The 22,629-nt window shown below is 41.2% G+C and overlaps 2 protein-coding genes across 2 annotated transcripts in view; one reads left to right on the top strand and one right to left on the bottom strand.

Annotated features, from left to right (window-relative positions):
* Positions 1 to 10,051: 10,051 nt before the first annotated feature.
* LOC119410888 (uncharacterized membrane protein C3orf80) lies at positions 10,052 to 10,924 on the top strand. The gene has a single exon (XM_037677813.1). It carries the CDS (start codon positions 10,052 to 10,054, stop codon positions 10,685 to 10,687), a length of 636 nt encoding a protein of 211 aa, XP_037533741.1. The 3' UTR covers positions 10,688 to 10,924.
* Positions 10,925 to 15,672: 4,748 nt separating this feature from the next.
* The window catches only part of ift80 (intraflagellar transport 80 homolog (Chlamydomonas)), a 110,058-nt gene continuing 103,101 nt past the window's right edge, over positions 15,673 to 22,629 (bottom strand). Inside the window, exons 15-18 of the mRNA XM_037677527.1 lie at positions 17,927 to 18,016; positions 17,582 to 17,754; positions 17,315 to 17,438; positions 15,673 to 16,310 (exon numbers count right to left, since the gene is read on the bottom strand). Coding sequence (XP_037533455.1) covers positions 16,200 to 16,310; positions 17,315 to 17,438; positions 17,582 to 17,754; positions 17,927 to 18,016 — 498 coding nt within the window. The 3' untranslated portion in view covers positions 15,673 to 16,199. The remainder of the gene's footprint in view (positions 16,311 to 17,314; positions 17,439 to 17,581; positions 17,755 to 17,926; positions 18,017 to 22,629) is intronic.

Here is a 22,629-nt window from a genome sequence, read left to right as displayed (position 1 = left end):
CATGCGACTGCTGTGGGGTTCGAACCCCCAACTCTTGCATTGGAGGACGACTACTCTAACCACTCAGTCACAGCCGCCCAGATACATACCTATGTTGTAATTTTGAGCATTAGTTGCATTGGCACGTCACAAAATGTCATAAAGCATGTCCTAGTCGTCAGTGTTAATGTGTTATTGGCATCACAATGGTTTAGCGGTTAGCACTATCGCCTCACAGCATGAATGTTCTGGGATCTAGCCACGAGCTAGGCATGGGGGCATTCTGTGAGGAGGTTGCATGTTAATATATTTATTTATTAAAACCTTTATTTAATCAGGTAGCTCACAGTTTGGATGTCCTTCATAAAGCCGTTAAAACGTTGATTGTATGCGTCCATGGATTTCAGGTCATGAAGCTACTCCATTGTGTAGGCACTCATCGTGTTCAAAAAATAGTCAACTATGTCATATTACGAGATTGGAGGCATTTTGTCTGCATCGTCTGACATTATTTCTCTACCTCATATGGGTCACTCCCAGCAGCAGCAATTTTCTGGATATATTTTTCTCTTGCACATTGGTCAACGGTATGAATACACTTTGTTTTGGTTTATCTGAACGCCATCTTGATCATTGTTATCTAGTGCTTGCCTACTATAATGGTGGAAACGTGGCATTTCACACTTCCAGTTGAGACATGTGGGAACCATATATTGGATTTTCCTGCTGTCTTCTGCATCCCTCTTGAGTTCTTCTTCTTCTTCTTCTTTCGGCATTTCCCTCTTCAGGGGTTGCCACAGCAAGCCATCCTCCTCCATCTCACTCAGTCCTCTGCATCCTCTGTCTCATTATCCTCTCCAACTGCATCCATATATCTCCTCTTTGTCTTTTTCCTGGCAGCTGCATTTCTAATATTCTTCTACCAATATACCCACTGTCCCTCCTCTGGACATGTCCAAACCATCTCAGTCTGGTCTCTCTAACTTTATCTCTGATGATCTCATTCCTAATCGTATCCATCCTTGTCACTTTTAAGAAGAACCTCAACATCTTCATTTCTGCCACTTCCTGTTCTTTTTGTAAATGCCTCCGTCTCCAGACCATACAACATAGCTGGTCTCACCACTGTCTTGTAGACTTTTCCTTTAACCTTTGCTGACACTCTTTTGTTGCAACCCTTTTTTGCATCCCTCTTGTGCTCTCACCAAAACCAAAGTGAAATCTGAGCATTGTGAAACTGCTTGAACTTCAACAACTTCATAGCAATATTATTTTATGAACCTTTACATTGCTGTAAATTTAATGTTACCGTAATTCCCACAGAAATGTTAAAGTTTTCTGGCTAGAATTGTTCCGTTATCACTGTTATTGCTTCTTAAAAACCTCAGCATTCTATGTAATTACCTGTGTGACATACAGTTTAGAAGTGTTGATTGAGTTCAGCTAGGCCATTTGAACCAGTAGCTCTAAGCTCTGAACTTCCACTTTAACCTGAACATTTTCTGATGGTTATTTGTGTGTGGTACGAAGCTACAGTGGCTAATTTACAGCATTCTAACACAAGACTTTCCAAACAACATGATGTTCCCATTTCAAAAAGAAGCAGAGTCAAATATTTACTTTTTTTTTTTTTTTACCTATCAAACCTCCATAAAATGACAGCAGCCTATTACGGTTGAAGATCATCAGAAGGGCAAACTTATATGGCCGTTCACTATAAAGTCTGAAAGCCTGGCTCAGCACAGACCTCCCAACCATCTGATTTAGTGAGAGTGCTGAGAGTGAATCCCATGAGACAGATGAGGGATTTCACCCCCCCCCCCCCCCTCATCTGTTGAGGTTTTTGTTTTCAAGTATTTTATTTCCCCAAAGGAAGTCTGGATTCTGATTAATCTCAGAGCCAAAAACTACATTCAGCTTGGAGGACAAGTAGCAAGCACATTTTTTTATTAACATCAATGTTCACATGCTTGTTCAAAAGCACAAAACTCATACTTCGGAGTGTTAAACATGGCCTGTCGAGCCACATGAGAGACGTCATCTATCATATCTATCTTTACTACTTTGGATCCACTGATGCAAAAAAAAAAGAAAGAAAGACAAAAACACCCACTCAAACAAACTTAAACATAAATACGATGCCCCACGTTTTGAGAACACACAGGTCATACACTTTAAAGCCTCTGAGCCAGCAGAGCGATAAGATTAGAACAAGTATGTGGGTGTGAAATAGCTGCGGTGCGGGACTTTCTGGATTTACACAATCTCCGCTGACTGCAGGCTCCACTTTTTATTAGAGTTCAAGCTGACGGGGATACGCAGACGCCGCCGACGCCCACAGAAGTATCCTACGCAGTATTGAAACACTTTCAAACTAGCCGAAACGGACGCAGAAGCTGCTTCGTTGTCTGTAAATTCAGACACAGCACATCGAAACAGGACGAGTCCTTTACTTGTTGCACGTCTGTGAAAGTCCAACAGATTTAGTTATAAAAGAGCAGAAATGTGCAATCAGTTTGTTTCCCTAAGTGCCGCATGTAAAAATATAAATAAAAAAAAACTGGAAGGAGGCTGAAGCTGGTCTCAGAGCACCAATCCTGAGGTCATGACTTCTACTCTGGAGCCGACAAAGCCAAACCCAGAACCACCAGTGGGTCAGTTAACAAAGCCAGAGGCCTAACAAAAGCTTCCTCTGTTTCATAACTAATGCAAACGTGATAACTGTGACACTGACTGCTGGACGGGTCATACATCAACATCTATGAAACAAACAAATGAATGGTGCCATTCATCTGTATACAGGCCTAATGGACTCCATAAGACTGCATTATTGAGCACAATACAAGAGGCTTTTGTGCCAGATTAATAGAAGCATACAGAAAAGCAAATTTATTACAGTGTTATGGAGAAATCAGTGCATTATCAATTTAATTGTTGGCCACTTAGGAGGCAAATTTTTCAAATTACTGCGTAGGTTAATGCAACGAGAGCAGTCACCTTAGTGTTGGTGGCGTTAACAGATCTAGTGTGTAAATTTCAGCATTTTATTGCAATCGTCCATCCATTAATTATGTTCCACTGAGTTTGCTTGCGGCTCCTCAGACTGAAGAAATCTTTTAGAGATAAAAGACAAAACATTTCAACAGAAGAATATGTCCAGAGAAACTCAAACTTGTTAGACTGATCTAAGTGGATTATTGGGCATTCATTCAACCTTTATAATCTCATTGAGCCTCGGGGATTCGTTTAAGAGCGACCTGTTTTTTTTAACAAAGAATGATGACAACAGTAGACAACAAGAAAACAATAGACAATCATAAAAGAAAGTATGTTAATTGAGACGAATAAATAAATAAAAAACAGCTAGACTGTAAAGTGATGTAGAAAACTAAAAACAGGAACATGTCTGTGTTGGTTTTTACCATGAATTTAACAGATGTGTGAAACCACTTAGAGAGGTCAAGGACGAGAGCTTCAGATCTTTGGGCAAGATATTCCACGAGAAGGTAAATGCATGCATCGGGCTATATCCCACTTGTTTCAGAGTCAGATCATGGTGGCATCAGCTTGAACAGAGAGGCCCAGAAATCTTTTTCCACAGCCACCCCTTCCAGCAGGACTCCAAGGTGTTCATTACCAGGCCAACAGAGAGACTTGACCTTTCCAGTGTGTCCTGGGTCTTCCCCGGGGTCTCCTCCCAGTTGGACCCGTCTGTAACACCTTCCAAGAAAAGTGCCCTGGGGGCATTTTTACCAAATTCCTGAACCACTACAACTGGTTCCTCTCACTATGTTTACATTTGCTAAATTCTTTGATCGGATTGAAATGTTTTCAGATAAAATAATCCAAATGTATCATTTACATGGGCACAATCTGATCACGATGAGCGTTTACATGCAGCATGTTTTTATTCAGAATAGAAGTACTGACATGCGCAGAGTGGTAAACTCTCCTTAAAAAAAAAAACACAGAAGAAGAAATTCTACTTCCGTTCTACTTTCGTGATGAAAGTAAACAAACCTGCGTGCCCAAAATGGACCCGCGACAAGTTTTAACGACGGTGGAGACGTTACTGCACTCCCTGACTGAGCTACAGGTAATACAGATCATTTTGAGCTCTTTCAAAGTTTCTAGTAGAAATGTTGTCGCTCACCGACCAGTTGTGCTTCCCCGACATGCTAATATTATTAGCATTAGCCAGGCGGAAATACGTGAGGTGGACATAGGTCGCACATGCACAGTCAGGTCAGTTTTCCACAATCGGAATAAAAGGATCAGATTAAGTGTTTACATGCACACCGTTCGGATTATGAATCAGCATAAACCACCCCTCTCATTCCGATTACAAATTCTTTCAGATCGAGCTGAATCAGCAAAGAATAATCCGAATGGGGCATTTACATGACGCATTTTTATTCCAAATGGCTGTTTAATCCGATTACTTATGTCCATGTAAACATGGAGCAGCGATTCTACACCGAGCCTCTCCTGGATATATGAAGCTTTCACCTCATCTCTAAGGGTAAGTCCAGCACCCCTGCATATACTGCAAATCATCTCTCAATTATGTTAAAGTTCTGTGGTTTCTTTAAGGACACAGTTGATCTCCAGTTAGTTTGCAACAATATACTGTTACAATACAATGAAAGATGGGTGGCATGGTGGTGCACTCGGTTAACACTGTTGCCTCGCAGCACGAAGGTTCAGAGTTTGACTCCCAGCAGAGACCTTGTACCCATGGCCAGGCTGTACCCCGCCTCTAGAGAAAGGAACCAGCTCTCTGCGACTCCGAACAGGAACAAACTGGTGTAGATAATGGATGGGGTACGAAATGAGACAACTAATTACTTTTTGAGAAAAATTGTTATGAATTTGGTGCTGTCCCGACAACTTCCGTCGCAAAAACATCCAAAATGAACATCTCTCTGTTTTACGTGTCATCATCCTATTTATTTCTGTATCCACAAAGCTGCTTTACTGTGAGTCCGGCATCATTTTTCTGTTTTCTAAACACTGCCAACAAAAAGCTCTAAAATAGAAAATCCGATGCCCATAGTATCAATTTAAATTTACTGACTAGAACTGAACTGGACTAAAAGGGGGTTTCTTCACTCCCAGAGTCACAGTCCACTGAATATTGATTGTTTATTTGATTAGAGGACTGCTCTACGATCATGTTTCCCTAATTGAGGCCGATTACAGAAAGAAACACGATGCTGGGCTTGTCCTGAATCCAACATCATAATGCTCACATAATTACATTACAGGCAATGTGCATTAGGCATTCTTTGGAAAAGAAAGGTACATACAGGCTTTTAGTGACAAACAGAAACATGAGGACACGATGGTGAAACGCTACAGTTTAAACTATGACTTGACAAAAGTTGGTCCTCTCTTTTGAAAAGTTGCAGGCTGTGGTTTTATTTGTTCTCCCCTAATATATTAAAGTACTGATAATTCTGAGAGAGCCATTTGCTTCTGATTTAATTCAAATCGGTCTTTGCAAAGAGATGTTGGCAGATCAATCTGACCACAAACTAATGATAGTCACTGCATCCATAAAAAGACTGTTTTAATCTGGTACAAATCAGTACTTGTTAAGCAGCTTAACAGACCCTGTCACTGCATGACTTCCTACTTGCTAAAGTTAACAAATGAGCTAAAAAGTTTCATTTTTCAAGGTGTACCAGTTGCCAGGGGTGTCCACACATTTTTAGCATTCGAGCTACTTTTAAAACGACCAAGTCAAAATCCTACCTACTATATAATCCTATACCTACTATAAAGCCCCATTTACACGAGAACAACTGCTGGAAACGTTAGTGTTTTTTCAATATTTATTGGAGATATGCCTGAAAATCTTCACTCTGAGACCTGGTTTACGAGAATGAGGGCTGTGACTGGCTGCCCTGTATGTCAATCAAATGACAAATTTCATAGTGAGGATGGAAAACAGGCTGATGTCTATTTTTTTAATGCCATGTGATCTACCCATAATGCCTTTGTGATTGACGTATTGGGCACCCCTGGACCTAAGTCCAGGCCTCTCTACCTGCTGTTGGTGGCTGGCTGGTGCCTGTAGACGGCATCCATCTCTCCAACCACCTCCAGTTCCTCCAATTAGAACCATTATGTCCATGATGGTCCTTGACGGTTTTGTAGTCGGACTTTATTTTTTTCAGATTGTCTCGGCATTGTTTGTATGATCTATTGTACTTTTGCGTGGCCATCATCGCCGACAACTCGCGGTGTAGTTTTCATTGTGAGCGGCTCAGTCCAGCTCTTTTTGGATGTGGCTGTTGTGCAACAAGCACACAAATGTTTGCAACCTCTTCATTTGACCAGGAGATTGATTGGTTTGGGTGTTGTCATTTCACAAATAATGAACTATCCTAACTCCAAATAATGTTATGCAAAGAGACTCAATGGGGGTGTAGCAACTATCAAATGAAAAATGTGGTTCAGAAGTAAGGTGGTAGTGCCTTGGTTCATCCAGTGAGGTGGCTCCTTGGTCAGTCAACGGATTGCAGACTGCTGACTTCAAACTCTTCAGCTTGGAGCAGTACACTTTGAACCACGTGAGGAACGTACTATAAACCAAGCTGAACGTGGACGGGAACAGACAGTGGAAAGACTATGAACCCACGTGGTGTTACACCAAACAGAAAGGTGTCGAAATCACAGAAAAGGGGCATAAGTAAAACCAATAGGAACAAGCTCCACCACCTCCTTTCTACCAGTTTGACACCATTTAGTGCTGATCCGTCCTGCTCTTGATTTTGGCTGATTGAGTTTTAGAATCTGACAAATCAATTGTTAGGCTGGTTTTACCCAAGTTTCCTTCTTCCTTTATTTGGAAAGATGTGGCTTGAAAAAATAATTTCAAATAAACTTATTTTAAAATGTCATAACCATCTGGTATCCACTTGCCACAAGTCTCTGGAGCTGTCCTGTATGCAGGCTCTATAACTTATTTGGGAAAAGGTCCCACTGAGTTCAGATCCCGGACAAGCCCCCAAATATAAAACGATGCCTTCATCAAAAAAAAAAAAAAAGCTCAAAATACTCATAGCTTATGAATAGCAGATGGTTACAACATTTTAAAACCAGTTTAATGGAAATATTACTTACGTAAGAAAACTGAGAGCCACGACTCAAACTAATAAAAGATGAAATAAGGTTCAAATCAGCCACGCGGTTGGCCGACGGATTTGGACTGCTCTCTTGAACCTAAAGCCTTAAAACAAATAAACTAAAATCAAAAACAAGACCAGGAGACGAGTTTAAACAACCATAACGTGGCAGCAGGCTGACCTTGGTATTAAAGAGGAAGCTTCTTCTGGCTTTTTATAGTCTGGTCCACCAATCATGTCTGAAAGAAGAAACATAAGCTTTAACACATATTAAGACATGGACGTTATCCACAGCAACACATTTTGTATAAAATAACACGTTGTGCAATTTTTTTTTTTAATTAAACTGGAGATTTAGTTTTATGGTTACATCTTTTGGAGCTGCAGAAACATGGTTCTCTTGGGTGATGCTGAACTAATGTGAATCCAGTCTCTCCTCATAATGAGGGTCCATTACATCCCGCTCTGCAAGAACGATTCATTTTTTATGAGAAGCGTGGAGCTGTCGGAACCTTTTATCAGAGGCATTTGCTCAGTTGTTATTGTGGCCCTTCAGCCAGACGGAGCCCAGGTGAGGTCTGACTTTAAAGCCTGCTTCACCCTTCTGGAGGGCAGCAAATCACAAAGTTGGAGTCTGAAGACATAAAAACGTGTTTTAGGTGAGGTAGTTTAGTGGAGGATTACTTCAAACCAAACGAGTTCAGATGAATATACAAAACTAATAGCGAAAAAATGTATGTGCAGCTTTGTACCATACCATGCCATACCAATTTATTTATAGAGCACTTAAAACAGCAACAAGGCCAACCAAAGTGCTGTACAAAAGAAAACAAACATGCACAGCAGACAGGAAAACATAAAATAAAAATACAGATACAAATAGCAGCAGGAGCTAACTAAAATGACCAACAGAGTAGAGAACAGACCGGACCAAAACAAATCACACCGTGTTTAAGGCAAGCGAATAGAAGTGGGTCTTCAAGCGAGACTTAAAGACTGAGAGTGTGGGAGCCTGCCGGACACTCAGTGGCAACTCATTCCACAGTCATGGACCTGCAGAGAAAGCCCTGTCACCTCTGAGCTTACGACGGGTTTCTGGGACTGAGAGAAGCATCTGGTCTGCTGACCTCAGAGAGCGCGGTGGGACATATGGCTGCAGAAGATCAGTGAGATAGGATGGGGCGGAACTGTTCAGTGATTTAAAAACATACATGAGAATTTTGAATTGGATCCGAAGGTGAATGAGTAGCCAGTGCAGGGAGGCCAAAACTGGCGTGATGTGCTCTCTAAAGCCTGTACCAGTTAAAAATCGGGCTGCAGCATTTTGGACCAGTTGTAGACGAGCAATGGAGGACTGACTGATTTTGTAGAACAAGCTCCCCATACTCTTGAGTAATTATTTAAGATTGTAACTCCTGTTCACATTTTTTTGGTGACGAAAACTGAAATGTTCTCAACTTTTTTTTCAAAACAGAGATTTTTCTAAACTTTATTTTGGTGTTGACTGGAAATACGATGACGCAATATCCTTTTTGTGCACGTCCCCCCCTAATAATTGTGCTGTAAAAAACAAAACAACAATAAAGCTGTTTTTACTAAGTTTTTTCCTGCATTTGTTTTACTGTTGTTGTCAAACCTCGACTGTGAGCTGGTATTACTTGGAAGGAAAAAGTAAACAGTATCAAAGACTTATATTTTAGGATATAGGATTTCAGGATGTTTTTTCTCTGTATTTACATTTGTTGGCAATGTGAACGTTGCAGCGGCAGCAGGTTGTTTGGAAAAAAACATCCATTGAAAAAGGATTTGGAGCGTCCTGTTTCATGCAGTGTTGTATTGAGCTCACTAACACCGTGACCCCTCTGTGTGAAAGACGTCGACAGACCGCAGCAAAATACTCAAGATTTAGATTCCCTGCACTTCATGTGTATTTTATTTTACATAATGTAACAGAAGAGTATTGCTCCTTTAACGGCCTTATTCCAGGCGTGGCCTACTTCACTTACTCTCTCCTGCTAAAAAGACTTAACAGCACTCACAGCTCTGCAGGCCAGGAGGCTAACACTGCAGCTCCACCACCATGGACTACATGTTTTTATTGTCCTAAACTGGAATAAGTCTGGCTGATTTTGGCCGGTAAGGCTAGTATACCTTTCTGTCTTTTGTTAAAAGTATAAAAGTGTCAGATAATTCTGAACTGAGCACCACAGCAATAATGTGTTTTGACATGTGTATAAATAATTATTTTATTTATTTTTCCTCCTAACTGTTCATTAGGGATGAGATGAGGGTTTTCGTTTGTCGCAAATTGTTCATTTGAAATAGCAAAAACTCAATAAACAGTGTTTATCTATTAGGCAGAGTGGACATCAAATTCTAATATTAAAAATAAACTAAACACGTGAATTATTGCTGTTAAAATGTTTATAATTGACTTTTGTGCAATGAAAGGTTTAAATTGGATAATTTCCTTGCCTTATTGCAACCTTGTTTCTTTCTCTTGTGCAGATCATCTACATATTCTCTGAATCATCAACTTTTTGCGGTGCAGACTCATTTTTGAGGTGTCCCACCTGTCACCCCCTCTCCTGCTCACATCATAAATCATGGGGGCTCTGCAGTAACCTGTGCACCTCCTGATGACTTGTTGGACAGTGAGGAGTGTATAAACAGGCTGTGCTGGGGGGGGGGGGGGACCCTAATAGAAATGTCCTCACGTAACAGTGATGTAAGATTCTTCATCGTTCTCATCGATCCTCCCTGCAGACTCTGCGGCTGCCCCACTCCTCGCGCCCACCGCAGACAGGTTGTGTCCATCAGAGGCTGGGGGTGGGTGGGGGGACCCTTGCTTGGGGGGGCTCCGCAGAGGCTGTGACCGGGAGGAAGGGCGCACCTGAGCGGATTCGCAGCACCGGTTGCGCACTTTGGAGGATCCAGAAATGAAGCCCAGTCTGCTGGGCGGCGGCGGGACCAGCACCTTTCTGTCAGCGTGCCTGATCTCCGCGTGCCAAGCCCTGCAGAGCTGCGGGGAGGTCCAGTGCGTCGACGGCCAGCGGTGCTGTCCGCCCATCGCGCACGGGAACGGAAGCGCGGCCGTGCGCTGCTGCAAGCTCCCCATCCACGTCTTCTTCGACAACGTGGGCTGGTTCACTCGGAAGCTGTCGGGCATCCTGATCCTGCTGCTGCTCTTCGCCATGGGCTACTTCATCCAGCGGATCATCTGCCCCCGGCCCCGCCGGCACCAGAACCAGGACCGCGGCGAGGAGCCCTCCCTCTTCCACGGCCGCGCGTCCGCGTCCCAGGATTTCCTCCTGGACCAGTACCCGGAGTCGTGCGCCGTGGGGGACTTCGCCTCCCCGAACCTGCCGGCCTACGACGAGGTGAAACACCTGCCCACGTACGAGGAGAGCATGCAGGAGCTGCACAGAGACCGGTCCGACGAGAACCTGCTGCAGGACACGCAGAGGGGTGAGGGGGGCAGAAGAACCGGAGCCAGGTCCGGGGAGCGGAGACCGGATCACCTGCAAGAGACGGGCACGCAACAAAGCCCAAGGACAGCCCGGAACTCTGTCTGAAGAGGAGACCGAGGACAAACTGCAGCTTACAGTGTTATTACTCATCCATCATCAGAGGAGCAAGTGCAATTATTACAGATTAATAATCCTGAATGTAGAGAATAAAAGAGGAGATGAACCTGATTTCTAACATGTGAGGTCTCTGCTGCCTTGTGTGTAAAAACAACAACCTGGGTCAAAGAATGATCTTAAACGTGTTGAGGACAGAAAAGTTACCCAGAACCTTCATTAAAGTGAAATCAGTGAAAGTTGGGATTCTCTGAACGTCAACTATAACTTCTGTGGCTCATATTTTTTAAAGCAGCCAGCTCTGGTTCCGGTCCAATAATGTCTTCTCAGCATGAAAGCAATCTTCTACTCATGTATGCACTGGAGCTGAAAGAGAAGTGTTTTCTATGTAAGCTGAGTTCTGTTTTAGATGTTTTGCTGACAGATAAGACCACAACAGAGGAGCACTATTTCAAAACTTGAGCCGTTTTTCTTTCACCTAAATTTGGGTTTTCAAGACGAAAGTCGTGTTTTGATGAGAACGTGTCCAAAAAGATCAGTGGTGTCCCGAGAAGGGAAAGGATGGAGACGTGGAACCGGAAATATTAATGAGACAGACAGGCAGGAGACGGGGTGCTCAGAGGATGCTCAGAGGCTGCAGGCAGTCGTTTCGTCTGCTTCGTCCTGGTGCAAAGCGAAAAGTAAAATCAGTAAAAGATAAATGTCGAGCCAATAGTTTCACTCAGAGTAACGCCAGCTGTTCACCGCTGCAGATGCTCAGCTTCCCTCAAGAGTTCGGATCATTTAAAGCATAATTTGAATCAGAACGATGAGCTAATGGCTAGTCAGAGTGGGACTAACTAGACTTAAAAACTTCAGCTTCAAGAATTTCAGAGGCTCACGCAAAACGTGTTTTATAAACTTTTACATCAACCTGCAGAGAAATACTTAGATATTTATGGAGTCTACCGCCAGTGCCACTATCGGTGCTTGCAAATGAAAGAAACTGACAGTGGTGCAAGGGTTTATACAACAAAATTGGCGTGGCACACTAAGGCGTGGTTTCAACCCTAAACAACACACGAGGCCTGTACTACAAACTGAGGTCTTGTGGGTAATTTTGACCCAAGGGCAGCAGGAGGGTTAAGGTGGCAGCAATCCACTATGAACTTGACCCCACATGGAATAGCTGCTAGCTCTTCAGTTCTGTCAAACGTAAACATTTTCTTCAAACTGAGGTTGTTCAAAAAGTTATCTGCAGCATGTAAGATGCTAACTGTTCAGAATATTTTACTGAGCTACATTTAAAAGATTTGAACCATCACTTTAACTCAGGTGTGCAGTTCAGAGTTAGGTCAGAAATAGGAAATCACAAGAGAGGTATTTGAAGGTGAGACTCCAGAAAAGACTAAATGTGACTCGTGCAGCAAAAAATGAGCAAAGTTTCAATTTCCAATTATTTTCAATTTCTCAAAAGCTTCAAATGTACGTCATTCGTTTTAAATTGGTGGTTTGTCACGTGGCCTGACAACAAGCTGGTTTTGTTTGAGAGTGCGGGTTTGAAAACTATCTTTAATAGTGTGGAGTGAGTTCCAGCCCATGAAAAAATAAAAAACTTTACAAAAGCTCCAAACATTATACAAAGGGATTTCCAGGCACTACAGAAACCTTAAAATAAAAATGGTCAATTTTAATGAAAATGATTAGTTATAAAACTATTGTTTCTGATGACTTATCTGTTAGACAACTTCAGTTTAAAGGTAGATCAGACAGATCACACTCCAGATGAGGTCTCTGTGGATTCATTTTACGTCAACTGCACGTTGTTTGCTGCATCGTGGGCTCTTGTTGACTACAACGGGTCACAGTTGTATTGAATTTCCTGTCACACACTCTGAGAAGTTTTGTACAAGAGCAACCAGAAACGGGGAACTTTTGGCCACTTTTACGAAACTAAATAACTAAATCTTAAAAATGATGCCACCAAATTTAAGTAAATGTTAAATGGACTGTAATTATATATCACCTTTCTATCTGATCAAGATACTCAAAGTGCTTTACAACACAATCTGTGCCCTCATTTACCCCCAGCTCTCTACTAGATCTATACAAGAATAATCAGTGCTTTATCACAATCATTCACCGATGGGACACACATCGGAGGCAGTGAGGGGTTCAGTGTTTTGCCCAGAGACACTTCAGCATGTGACTGCTGGTGGAATCGAACCCCCAACTCTTGTACTGGAGGATGACTGCTCTAACCACTCAGACACAGCTGCCTCATAAATGTAAACTGATTTATGTTAAAAAGATCAACTAATTATAATAGATTTACAGAAATGATTCCCATTTTTTTGTTAAATGGGTTCGCATTCTGATGTTTTGCTTTAAAGAAGATCCCGACCTTCATGATCCATCTAAGCAGTTCTAACACAAACCCAGAACTAAAACAGGAAATGCGGTCTAACGTGTCCATTCATCACAATGATTAAAGTAGAGTTTTGGTTAAATGTTAACCTTTAAAAAACAAACCATCCATTGGCAGGGTATCCTTTATCATCAGTAACCTTCAGCTCTGAGTCTACTGACACTAAAAGCTGTGAGTCTTGTGGCTTCTGTAATCCAATCCTGATGGGCGGGCTGATAGTGATCACTGATGGCTTTCTGTCTCTGAGGGCTGGTGGAGCTTGTGCCTTTACAAGCATTAAATCCTAATTAAAACTCCCTGATTGGTACACGAGGAGCACAGAGCCATAAAAAGAGGACGGTTCAAACCGTAAGTCCTTAGAGTTTCGCTCCAGCCGTGGCTCGAATTGAAACGGCTCCTATTTCTAAGCTGCGGTGAAAAGAAACCTTTCAAGAGACAACAATATGGTTGCTGTTGCTTTCCCTTAGAGGCAACTATTAAACTCAGCTGTGTGGACAAAATCTGGAGAGTCGGGAGAATAAAAAACAAGGAGATGCGAACAGGTTTAGTAGACAACTGTTCACACAAAATAGATTCTGAGTCTCTGCCCATAATCCTTTTACTCCATTGCTTACTGGACAAAAGAACAGAAAAGGGCAAATCAATACGGCTTCTACTCCTCATACATTTTTCATGACATCCCAGCTGCATCGCACTTACCAGTCACTGAAAACCAACGTGCAGCTCCTGGGTTTAACAGAACAACAGCCCTTATTTGACCTTGTGTAGTTTCAAAATATCAAATGCGGCTCCGTTATCGTTCCGTAAATACATTTCAACTCTAGCACAAATGCTACATCCTTTGGAAGTGGGCTTCTGTGAAAAGTTATGGTCAGTCAATATCTTACCTGTCGTAGATGGCTATTTGAACCACCACAGTTTAGAGTTTAATACTGACTGGACTGATGAGCTAGTCAAATGGTGGCTCGTGGGCCAAATCAGGCCCATGGTTGAACTCAGTTCGGCCCACCAACAGGTTGATTTTTAAATAAAACTAGATTTTTAACCATAAAACAAACTTATTTAATGACTATAACTGCTGGATGTCCAGCCCCTGAGCAGTTTAACGGCTAGTCTGAGCAGGAACCTGAGTGTATTGCCGCTGTTTAAAAACAACTAATCTGACACATGTTGTTGCCATTTATAAAAGCCCTATTTTATGCATCTTTTCACCACTGTCAGTTTCACGTACAAGTGCATCTAAAAAACTTAGAATGTTGTGAAAATGTTCAATATTTTTTGTTTACTTCAGAAAGTAAGTCTTTACTTCTTGTAATTTTGATGATTATGACTTACAGACAATGAAGACCCCAAAATCAGTCTCAGAAAATTTGGATATTGTGGTAAAGTTCCAAATAAAAATAATTTTTACATTATTATGTAAATATTGATGGGAGATGGGAAAAGTTTTAGAACAGCAGCAATCCACTTTGGTTATGGTCTCACTCGGACAAGTTGTTCCTTGTTCATCTGCCCAGAATGAAAGTTTATTCCTGCAAACTGAGGTTGTTCAAAGAGCTATCCATAGCAGGTAAGATATTCACTGTTCATAACCATCCTTTAGAACACCACTTGAAAAACTTAACCTATTCCTTTAAGTTAAAATAAGACTAACGGTTTAGGTCATGGTGCAGAATTGAGGTTTTATAAAAAACAACATTATGAACATTTTTTTTGTAAGAAAACAAAGATTCAGAACTGTATGCAAAATAAAACGTAGCTTCATTTTATTTAGATTTTTCAATGTGTGTGGCCTCTCTCGATTGTTATAACATAAGAAACCTCAACAGGTCTTTTAGTAGATTAATATTTTGGGCTCTAATAATAATAATTATGTTTGATCCAAGCCTTTGAACATGAGCAGATGTAGGGAGTAAAAGAAGCAAAAACGTGCAGTGACTGAGAGAAGCACATGACTAGAAGCGCCTCAGATTTCTAAGAGGGGGAAAAAAGCAGCAGGAGAGAATGAACTCATTGAGATTTTCCTACATTTATAATTTTCTCTGATGTTTCAGCACTCACGAGTCTTTTTTTAATTTTAACAGCCGTACATCACGGTGGAGTCAGGGGCCTCCAGGCAGATCTTCTCCTTCCTTGACCGCTGGAAGAGATAAATAAGTTGTGACGCTGCGCTGATGTTCGGCCGTTCAGCCAAACGGGTGGGGCAAGCGGCTACTTCACATATTAGCAAAAAAGACAAAAAGGAGAATAAAAAACAAATACTTTTGTGAAGATTACGGCAAAACAAAAAAACAATGAATATTATTATTTCTCCATATTTTATTAAGTTTTCTTACTTTATAAGGTAAAGTCCTGAACATATGAACTCTAAAAATATACAGTATATCATAGATTATAACTGAAATAAAGTCTACTTTGGAGCATGGCTGACCATAACAAACAAAAAACTTGAGCCCTCATGTTTGAAGTTGTCTGTTTTCATATGTAGTAAACATAAGAAGACTCTTCTTGCTGTATGTTCTTACGACTACAAAACACTCGGTGCCTTGGAAGAACACGCAGGAGCTCAGGATGCAAAACCACTCAGTGGAAACTGTTGCTTCTTGTTTACAGCACATTCTGGAAGACAAGCTAGTCACAGACATATTCCTGGGAATAAATCCTATATATTGGCCAAACAGTGGAAAGCAACTTGTAAATAAAGGGTGCAGGGAGGAAGCAGCAGTTGTCCTCAACATGAACGCCTGCTGGCTATGAATGATCCCGACGAGGATCGGCTCATTTCACAGAAGTCTGGACCTTTGTGGTCTCGCAAGCAGACTCTCCTGTCTGCAATGACTCGGGAAAAACAGCTTGGTTAAAATAAAGAAAAGTCAAGCTTGTTGTTCTCATCCGGCTCGTTATCATCCACCCTGCCATGAAGAATGTTACGTGTCGCAGCACAAAAAGAGGAATAGAGTCCTGCTCCTAGTCATCTTCATCTCATCACCTTAGTTTTCAGACTGTGTTTACACTTCTGCTTCAGGTGAAGACTTTGAGTTGCAGTGAAGGTACGCAGGAAAAACCGCAACAACAAAAAAAAGAGAATCCTGAAAATTAGCGGCGTGACGCCACGCTGCTTCTCACAGAGACGCTGGCAGCTTTCTCTCGTTCTTTAGACAGCTCCATCTCTATCTTCGACTGGATCTTTTCCCAATCCACTTCAACCTTAGAGAGGAAAAGGGAAAATTGGACAAAAATTAAACGAGATAACCTGAGCAGTGTTGGATTGAGACGTAGCGCTGCGTAGAAGCACATTCAGTAAAGGGATATTGCCTCAAGTAAATGGATGAAGGATAAGACTCCAAATCATTTTCATACTGAACATTAAAACATCTTTTAGGTTAGAAGTCATGAAGAGGTGAGAGCAGGAACTGTTCTCAAGCAGCCAGGCTGCTGGACAGGAAATAAACAATGAAAGTAAAGGGAAGCAAGAAGTTACACAAAATATTCATTACGAGTCAGCTCTGTAGTTAGTTTTATTACAAGTAACTGACAGTTCTTACTGTATTTTGTGGAGCTGTTACCAATAGTCAATATCTTACCTGCAGCTGAAATCGCACAGAGCAGGAGTATGCAACCTGAAACTCAGGGGCCATGTGGATCATTGGTCCCTTGCCTGTGTCTCTTTGACCATGAAAGACTAACATACATGCTTGATCTTCCAAACCGAGAATGCTCTCAGCAATTTCTGCAGCAGGTAAGATGTTGATTATAGACAACAACTCCACTGAACAACTCCTTTAAAGGCCTTTATCTTTAGTCTCAAACAGTGGTACTCAATCCTGAGGACCCACTGTTCTGCATGTTTCAGAGGTTTCTCTGCTTCAGCACACCCGATGTGAATGAATGAATGATTAGTAGGCTTCTGAAGAACTTGAAGACCTGCTGAAGAGCAGGACAACAACTAAAACACGCAGGACCATGGCCCTTGAGGACCAGATTTCACACCCCTGGTCTAGACTGTAATATGTAGCATTTGACATTTGATGTAAAAAAACCCACGTAAAAAAATCAGATTTAGATTAGTAGTGTTTGGTCTGACATACATCTGTTTACATAGATACAGCTGTTGTTTGAATCAGCATTTAAAAATTAGATAAAATTATATTTATTAGTTTTTGTCTATAGAGATTTCTGTGCCATTTGATGTGAGACCTGCCACAACCTACCCCTTCAGAGTACTGCAGGAACCTCTTATTGGTCTCCTTTCTGCCAGATTTCTCCAGAAACTTCTCCCTATAGGCCAGGACAGTGTCCACATGGGTCTTGTGTTTGACTGCCACCTCCAGAGCCCTGGACACAAGACGACACACTGAATTAATGCTTACCTTCCCAAATCAACTTTTAAATCTTCTAATAATAAACCCCATATGACTGACAAACTGCTTCCTCCTTTAATCTTTCTGCAGTTATAAACCCAAACCCAGAAAGAGTACCTCTCCCAGTTGAAAAGGTCAATGTTCATTTGAATGGCCTGATAGATGAGACCAGCTTGGAGGAGTGTTGACTCAGCTTCCTGGACCTGACCACTGAACATCAGCATGTGGGCCAAAGATGACTCCTTAGACGGCTGCTCCCTAATAAAGTTGATGTACTGCACTCGTGGTAACTGGAAAAGGGTGATGGAGAATATGAAAAGAGAAAAAAGAAAGCTACTTATCTTTTTATTTTTTAATTGTCAGCATCATTTACTGTAGATCAACAAATGCAATTTAATACGTTTTGATGTTAGCTAGACAAAAAAATATTCAACCTAATCAGCCAATATTGAATATTCTTACCTCTCCAATGGCAGCATAGGCCATTTCTGCCGTGGTCAGCTCCCTGTTTGCCATTGCCATACCAGCCAGACACGCCCATAATGACTGATCCTAAAGACACAGCAGAAGGATGGAGCACATTTGAATGCACCTCTCAGTGGTATTTCTCATTTCAGGAATTAAACAAAACTGAAGAAAAATATTAAAGTTTGAGATGTGCAATACATTGGCAACTTGGCAGGACTTCATGAAATAAAAGTGTGATTAAAATCAGGAGGGTCAAGAGCTAGCATTAGGGATGCACCTGACAGATGCATACTGCCACCTCCTCTCCCTCCTCCACTTTACTTTTGCTCTGTCCTGTCTGTGAAACTGCTTCAGAGCCTCTCTCTACATATCTTCCGAAACGTAATTTTTGCTATGGATCTGGTCTCTCAACGGGTCTCTAAACGCAATTGACTAAATTTGCTTGATGAGAAGACAAGTTTCAGGCGAGCTGACTTGCCCAGATGACACGCACGCAGCTGGATATGTCATTGATTCCTGGGGCAAGTGGAAGGTGATGTGTCTATCTCTGCTGTCCATCGAGGATGTTGAGGACACATATATAGTTGGATTTATGATAACAAGTTTCCTGGGTTTTTTTGGGAATTTGCTGGTTCCTGGTTTATCAACAAACAAGGAAGTTGTCTACAGCAAATTTGGCCCTGGTCAGGCTGCCTGCTGTATGTGATGGTTTGCTCTGTAACTCAAGCAACCAGACTCAATTGACCCGCAAATTGGCTGTGATTTGTGAGAATCACAGGCCATTTGAGACCCCTAGATTTCGCTGACAGGATGGATCAGATCACGAGGAATACTCTCAGGCATGGACCAGTGGTGTGTCCACTTAATTTGGATGTTTCTGGATCCGTGAGGACCAGCAAAGACTCAAGGCAAGCATACAGTAAATAAAATTCTGCCTGTCCCAAAAACAAATGTTATTCTGAATCCAGCTCCCCGGCTGGCCTTGACAGGCCACCTTATCTCAATTCACCTGGAAGCCCAGTAAATCCTGACGCTCTGCCACCTCCCCTCTTCCACCGCAGAAGTCTGCGGACCTATCAGAGGGATCCGGCTGAATAAATGCGTCATCATTTCAGGAATCCTGGATTCTCTCTGGCTGTCCTAGGTCGACCTCAGCACCCACAAAAGTGTTTACGGGTCTCACCAGAGAGAACTGGCTGATTATACCATTATTATCAGAACTCTTACAGTGCCTCTGGAGTGTCCTTGGACATGCTCACCACCCTTGTCGTCTCCCCTCCCCTGCGAAATGTCTGCGCCACTTGAAAAACAAATACTTTGGACAGGCGTCACCATTTTGTAGCTGTCTTTTAATAAGCCTACATTACCCAGAAGGCAACAGTGCTTCCAGCTGCTGATTTCTTGTGAAAATGGAGGGAACATTTTGATCCGATCCAAACTTATCTAAAAAGTTTGGTCCTTATTCATAGTGACTTTGTTGCTCAGTGGATGCAGAGAGCCGATCAGAACACGACCAGAACCGGAACAAGGCTGGTGAGTCCCCATATACAATTTTGCAGTAGCTACTGTGTAGTACATATATGTATGTTGTTAAAATTATGTAGGTTTAGGAGTTTAGAACATTGCAAGAGTGTGGTAAAGGTTTATAAAGCCTTAAAATATAATATAAATACTAAAATAAATATAGTGTTCCTACTTCGCGATAGGGGGAGTCAGGAACGTAAGCCCCGCGATAAACAAGGGACTGTATGTCAAATATGCGTTTTAGATATTTATTGTAGATTTTAGTTTACTGGTTTGAAGTGTTGCTGAAGACTAAATTTAATCTCTGTGGCAAAACAAAAACAACAAATAAAACTTTCACCCCAAAATCCCAAAACAGCTCCAAAGCAGCTGCAGGGAGATCAAGCTGGTGAAAGTTTTTTTTTTCTGAGCTCTTTTTTCACTCCACAGTGAAGCACTGACAAACAAACAAGGAGGACATGGAATAAACATAAGTTAAAAACCGGACCTGCTACTTTATAACTATACAGTATATATTGTATATGGCAACCGTAAGTCAGACCTGTTTCTGAATAAAGTCCTTAGGAAAAAATAGTCAAATGAAACTTTTTGTCCACAACTGTCAATAAACAACGACAACTGTGTAATATCTGCTAAATTCCATGTCAAAGTTTGAAACAAAGGTCTTCTGTGATCTGTTAGCTTTCAGATTATGCATTGTGGATGACTCTCAGCTACGACCACACAAAATCCTAGCTCAATATCTGTAAAACTGATAGCGTTATAGCAATTTCTGTTAGCTAAGGTTGCAGTGGAAGCCATCTTGAATCAGGTTAATCAGTTGATGTACATCATATGATTTTTGGTTGGATTAAAAACTTAAAAAAAGACAATATGGTACACCTTCTGAAAGTAATTTTATTTATAATTTAAAAGTCACATTTTATTTGGTAAAAATTCAAACTGAATGATTGCTAATAAGCCGTCATTTTAAGAATTTCAAAGTTAAGTTTACTTAATTTACTTTCCCCCAATTTTTTTTTTTTCAAATATAAAAAAAATCCATCACTAAGGGCAAGCACAATAGTGCTTCACTGAATCCATTAAAATACTGTCAGCTTTCAGAGCATGAAGAAAACACTCATGTTGTAATAAAACCCAGATCATAAACACATATCTTCGCTGTACGCATCTATGGATGTAAATAAACAAGAGACTGCTGTATTTTTGTGCAGCTGCAATAATTAAAACGAAGGTTTCACCACCAAATGACCACAAGTAAGGCAAAGTGCGCTTCAGAGCCACCGTTTTGTACTTCCTCCTTACGAGCTCGTCGTTGTGACAAACAACTCCAGTAAACGACAAATGCCTCTGACAAGCACTGACTTGTGTCATAAAATTACAGTAACTTGAATTGAAAACATAAAATCTGAGAAATCTTTGTTCGACGTGTCATCACTACAATTAGACAACGTAACGGCATGAGATTAGATGTGTTTGAGACTGCAGCTATAAACTCAGACACGCATCAGCTCATGTGCGATGAGACAATGACAGGGATTCTGGGACAAGCCACGCTGCCACCAAACGTAAAGGAGGAGGGGTCAAGTGGAAAATCTCTTAAAACGGTGACTCCCTCCATCTCATTTGTTCCACCCTTCTCTCACTAATAGTTTTTTCTTTTTTTCCAAGGTTGTGGTTGCTGTGTCATCCCCCCCAAGCAAAGACCGTTTTACGTCTCCTTCAGAGTGCTCGAGTGTATACATCTGGAAGGTTTTCACAGCCATGCAGCATTATTTACGAGTGAGGTGTGTATGTGTGTGGGGAGGGTGGTGGTGGTGGTGGGGTCATCCGGTAAATGCTGTCACCAGGCTAATTGCAGGCTAATTCAAGCCTGCTGTTCTGGTCTCATAAACGTGTCCACTACCTTCTTACTGCAGACTTCACTGTTCTCTCATTTTCATCAGAGTGCTTAAACCCTCTGACTGCAGGAGATAAGCACCCACATGTGTAACAATTAAATCTAGAACATTCGTTAAAGGAATGCATATCGCCCGACACCTTTCAGGGGAGTTAACCAAGACCATCTTCTATCGAGATGTGAGTTGTGGCTGTTTTAGTCAATCCTCCTGAATAAAACCTTTGTATGCAATCTTGTGTGATACAGCCAGACATCACACTCAGATAATGTGATGTAAATGACTCTCAGCTACCACCACACCAAATTTTAGCTCAATAAATGTCAAACTGACAGCGTTATAACTATTTTTGTGTTGGCTCGTATTTATCAGCTGTGGCAGCCTCCTTGAACTGGACTCCTAAAGTTTATCAGTTACAGATGTACGTCCCATGATTCCTTTGACGGTTTCATTTAAATATATTCAAACGTTAACGCTGAGGTTTTAGGCTAAGCTTTCGTTCAACGACTCTCAACTACCACCACATCTATATCAATATCTGTCAAACCGATGGAATTATTCCCCATTTTAATGTCTTCAAAGGTCCCTGGCTATCTTGAATTGGATTGGCACCAAAAGTTAATTAGATGTAGCTGTACATCTAATGATTATTTTTGGAAAGTTTCATTAAAACCCAGCCATAAGTCGAACTGATGTTTTGCTAAAAAACAAACAGAGGTGCAAGCTTTATGATCAAAAGAACCATTTCTGCCCTATTGTATACTAAATAAAATGTCTACGGAGCTGCAAAACCTGCTAAAACTGTGATTATCAACTGGTGGCCCATGGCCCACTTCAAGCCTGGTCTTGGAGGGGGCTTTTCCGGCCAGGGTGTGCTATTATGAAATTAAAATATCAAATTATTATTCATATTTATTGATATTTTAAAGGGCAAAAAAATGGATTTATGTAAAGAAGAAAAAAAATGTATTTTTTAACCAATTTTATAAAAACTCAAACACAAGTGTGCAGGCTTATGTGAGTTTTCTTTTCAATTGTGGAAACAATTCATTAAGTATCCTATTATGAAGTAATAAAGCATAAAGTTAAAATTAGGCCAGTTTGTTGGATAAATAATTGAATTGTAAAATTAAAATAAATACTTTCTTTTACTTTGTTTTTTCTTTTCTTTCCATAAAGTAATAACAAAAATATATTTTTGAGTCAAAGCTTAGTCCCAATTGTCACACAGGCACCTTTATTAACAAACAGCTGTAACAGTACAAAATAAATGTC

This window comes from Nematolebias whitei, chromosome 6, assembly GCF_014905685.2.
Source record: "Nematolebias whitei isolate Nwh7 chromosome 6, NemWhi1, whole genome shotgun sequence".
Classification (NCBI taxonomy): Eukaryota; Metazoa; Chordata; class Actinopteri; order Cyprinodontiformes; family Rivulidae; genus Nematolebias; species Nematolebias whitei.
This window is presented reverse-complemented; position numbering and strand designations above follow the sequence as displayed.